We start from the raw sequence: 4,189 nt of genomic DNA on the forward strand, positions 1-4,189 counted from the left end.
CCCCTGGGGAGGCAGGGGTTTATGTCCGGGGCTCTGTGACTGGCAGGGCTCTGAGTTGCAGGGCCTGTGGATCTAGCGGCTGCCTTAGAATCTCCTCTATTAGACACAGGTGGAAGCATTGCACGGGAGGAGGCCCAGTCCAAGAGAGTGCCGGTTCCCAGGGAAGGAAGGCCCCAGGGTCTGCGTGGGGATCCGCTCCTAGACTGCACCAGTGAGTGTGGCCAGTGTGATGGCCTCTCCTTGTCTCGAAATCTGACTGTGTTGAGGAAAAGTATGAGATAATACGTTTTAGAAAAGGAATGCACAGTACAGACTTACAGAGCAAAATGTTCCTTAGCCTGAGTGTTGACATACTGTATATCTCTTTTAGATTCATCATAGTGTATGTGCTTTTGACAACACGCTAAGATTGTCACCCCCACCCAAACCCTGTGTTCTTTCTGCAAAAGAGTGGTAGAGAAAAAGAGACAAAATCTTAATGACTGTGATTTTACTTTATTTAAATGCTTTTTCAACCTTTATTATAAATGTTAGTATCTTCTACTGGTTAGATAAGCACCTCAAGATGATTTTATAGGAACAACTATGTGTAATTGGCTTTGATCCTCTCCTGTAAGTCAGACATGAAAATTTACATGTAAAAACACCTGTACGTTCCATCTGGTGCATTCATGGCAAACCTTTCAGAGACTCATGCCTAGATGACAACCCAATGCTCACTAATGTATTGCAAAGCACCAACACTGCAATTAAACCTCCACGCTGAGGTTTTAGTTTAGAAAATACAGCTCATGCATTAACATCCTTTGTCATACAACAAAGACAAGTAGCATGCATGCTGTAGGTTGGCCATCACCGATCTAGTGCAAATTTTTGTTTATAACTTCTTAGGAAAGTGATTTTTCACCCAAAATTACCTTTGTTCCTTATTTATATTCCTTATGAATCATCAAATACATTAACAAATTTGTACGACTCAGTGCCTTAAAAATGAAGGAAAGAAGAATCAGTGAGATGACACAGAAGTGAAGCGGGCTGAGTACAATTGTCAGCTGTTCAGAGATCCCAGGCTTGGCTGGATTACAGGATCTCGGGACGTGCTGGGCCCAGGCCTCGGGTCTGCCCAAACTCACTGTGTGTCCTCAGGTCCCCTCAAGATTTAGATTTTTCCCTCCTTCCCTAATCTCCTTTAGAACTCCAAGACCTTTATCCATCCCAGGACCGTATTCAGTCTCTCTGGACTACACTTCCGCACTCACTTTTGTCCTGTGCCTCTACTTCTGCTGTACACTTAATTTTTCTTCTCATTGAATGAATTTTTTCTAAATAAAAATATGTCAGTAGAAAATGATGTTAAGTCTTGAAGTCTGAGAATTTAGAAGTCTTTAAATTTAGGGAATTTAAATGGAGTTTTACTTTGGGTAAGTTAATTTGTGAAATGACTCTGTTATGTTTTATAGACATTTTAAAATCAGGGTTAGAGACTGTAACTGACAACATTTCACACAGGTCTGATTGCTTACTTCGTTCTTTATCAGACATCTCCTTCTTGCGCTCTTGCTACCTAGGCTTTATTTTGGCTCCAGAGAAGCAGATATTTTCTCTCTGGTTTCCACGCAACATGTGCATTCTGGTGACCTATTGCACACATCATACGCTCAACACCTGAGAGTTCTTCTCCACATGCAGAACTACTTCATGTTGCCCGTATTTTCAACTAGTAGCTTTAACTTTCCCATATTTCCTTGTTTAGAAACAGAATGGAAGCACGTGCCTAAAACTGATGCTACATGTGAATCAGGCCACGACTAAAACATTCTCTCTCTCACACAAGGACTTCCCAGATCCTGCCCCTGTGTAGCCAGGCTGGACGGGCATTTTGCACACTCATGACTTCACTCAGAGTGGTAGACATGCCCTTAGTCCCCCAAACTGAAGCGATTTTTTTTAAAGACCACAGATGAGCTCCCCCCTTTTTTTTTTTGTACTTGTCTATATCAGTCAATGTATAAGATTTTATTGCACCAGGAAAAAATTCTTCATTTTCTTGAAAACACAGACACACACTAAGAAAAAAACAAAAACTCAGTTCCCCTTCCCATACAGAATTAGGAGAGAGGAAATCATTATTAAGACAGAAATGAATTCCCTCTTTTTCCTTTCATGAATATGTTAATAGATATTTTCATAAAATTAGACAAGAGAAGGCTTGGTCTGGGATGGAAAAGTTATACAATACATTAATCTGTCCTCTCAATCAAAGTGCGTGTGTGTTTCCATTCAGGGAGGCCCGGGTATACTTTCACTTGGCTGGACGTTAGATGGTAGAATGAAAACATAAGGACAAGGTTTTGTTGTTGAAGAGACTATCAAAATGAAAAAAAAAAATTCAACAAGGAGTTGCCTATGATAGGGATAATGTAACATAGACAGATATAATTGCTTTCTCCAAAATGTTCTATGTATTCTCCTTGTGAGTCAGTGAGTATGCTCTTGTTCACTCTGGCATGTAAACATCAAGGAAGTGCTACTGACATTATTTTGTGTGAATGAATGAAAACTGAAACGGCCTCTGTCCACATCTCCAACATATATGCCTAAAGGGATCACTGAGGGCTGCGAGAGGGACCTGGGCGTGCATTGGGTGCATTGCCCACTGGAGGGCCTTGCTGCAGCATGCCTTTGAAAGTTGAACTAACAAATACACTGGTACCTCCTCTCTACCTTTCAGATAAGGCAACATATCCAGGATGGCATGGGGAAATCAGACCCTCAACTCAGACTTCATCCTGCTGGGAATCTTCAATCACAGTCCTTTCCACACCTTCCTCTTCACCCTGGTCCTGGCCATCTTCATAGTGGCCTGCGTGGGGAACACAGTCATGGTCCTGCTCATCCTCCTGGACGCCCAGCTGCACACGCCCATGTACTTCCTCCTCAGCCAGCTCTCCCTCATGGACCTCATGCTGATCAGCACCACTGTGCCCAAGATGGCGGTCAACTTCCTGTCTGGCAGGAAATCCATCTCGCTGGCAGGCTGTGGGACCCAGATCTTCTTCTGTGTGTCCCTGCTTGGAGCCGAGTGTTTCCTGCTGGCTGCGATGGCCTACGACCGCTATGCTGCCATTTGCCAGCCTCTGAGGTACCCAGTGTTCATGAGCTGGAAACTCTGTGTGCTCTTGCCTGCTGCTTCCTGGATCTTGGGCTCTCTGGATGGCATCGTTGTCCTCACAGCTGCCCTGTCGTTCTCCTACTGCAATTCTCGGGACATTCACCACTTTTTCTGTGATGTCTCAGCCCTGCTACCTCTCTCCTGCACAGACACGACTGCATTCGAAAGGCTGATGTTCATCTGTTGCGTGGTGATGCTGATTTTGCCTGTTGCAGTCATCGTCACTTCCTACTCCTGTGTCCTTCGAGCCATCATCCACATGGGCTCCGGAGAAAGTCGCCGCAAAGCCTTCACCACCTGCTCCTCCCACCTGTCAGTGGTTGGGCTCTACTACGGGGCTGCCATGTTCATGTACATGCGACCAGTCTCCAAGCACAGCCCGGAGCAGGACAAGATGGTGTCCGCCTTCTACGCCATCCTCACGCCCATGCTGAACCCACTCATCTACAGCCTGAGGAACAGGGACGTCTCCAGGGGGCTTAAGAAGCTGCTGGGGAAAGGAAAGCTCCAGTGACTTCACAGAAATCCTCGGAAAGTCCACTCTTGGAGACAAGAGGAACGAGGATCACTTGCAGTGTCCTATCGAAGCTTGCTTTTTATTTTCCCTGCTTTTTCTTTACAAACTTAAGAGGTCTTTAACACGCTCTTGTGATGATGTACAATGCGCAGCCTTCTAACTGGTGGAGCTGAGGCAGTCAGAGACTGGGCACCTCTGCAAAAGTCAGATGCATCCTTGGGCCCTCGCTGTGAGTGGTAGTGGATTCTGGGGTTCCCAGGGCACATCTGAGGCTCTTTGCTTGTGTAGGAATAAGGGCCGGGATTGAGCCTGGCTTTGAACACACATCTCTGGCATGGAGCAGTAACCTGCCAGTGTGTCTTCAGGTTTACTGGTGTTCAAAACTTGTGTGGAATATTTTTATCTTGATTCTTTTTCTCTATTTCCCAACATTTAGAAGTGGGGAGTTAGTGTGGGCACTTCTTTAAGTTTCTGTGTAAAATAGCTCTGATAAATTGCAT

General features: G+C 45.0%; 1 protein-coding gene across 1 annotated transcript; it reads left to right on the plus strand.

The window, feature by feature from the left end:
* Positions 1 to 2,750: 2,750 nt before the first annotated feature.
* Positions 2,751 to 3,686, plus strand: LOC104858223 (olfactory receptor 2M4). Its single transcript, XM_010618312.1, has one exon. It carries the CDS (start codon positions 2,751 to 2,753, stop codon positions 3,684 to 3,686), a length of 936 nt encoding a protein of 311 aa, XP_010616614.1.
* The last annotated feature ends 503 nt before the right edge of the window (positions 3,687 to 4,189 follow it).

The sequence above is a fragment of the Fukomys damarensis genome, unplaced genomic scaffold (genome assembly GCF_012274545.1).
Source record: "Fukomys damarensis isolate Sample0158 unplaced genomic scaffold, DMR_v1.0_HiC HiC_scaffold_3, whole genome shotgun sequence".
Classification (NCBI taxonomy): Eukaryota; Metazoa; Chordata; class Mammalia; order Rodentia; family Bathyergidae; genus Fukomys; species Fukomys damarensis.

Bases quoted from the DNA above. Each gene is read 5' to 3' on its own strand.
- LOC104858223 (XM_010618312.1), top strand. From the start codon at position 2,751: ATGGCATGGGGAAATCAGACCCTCAACTCAGACTTCATCCTGCTGGGA.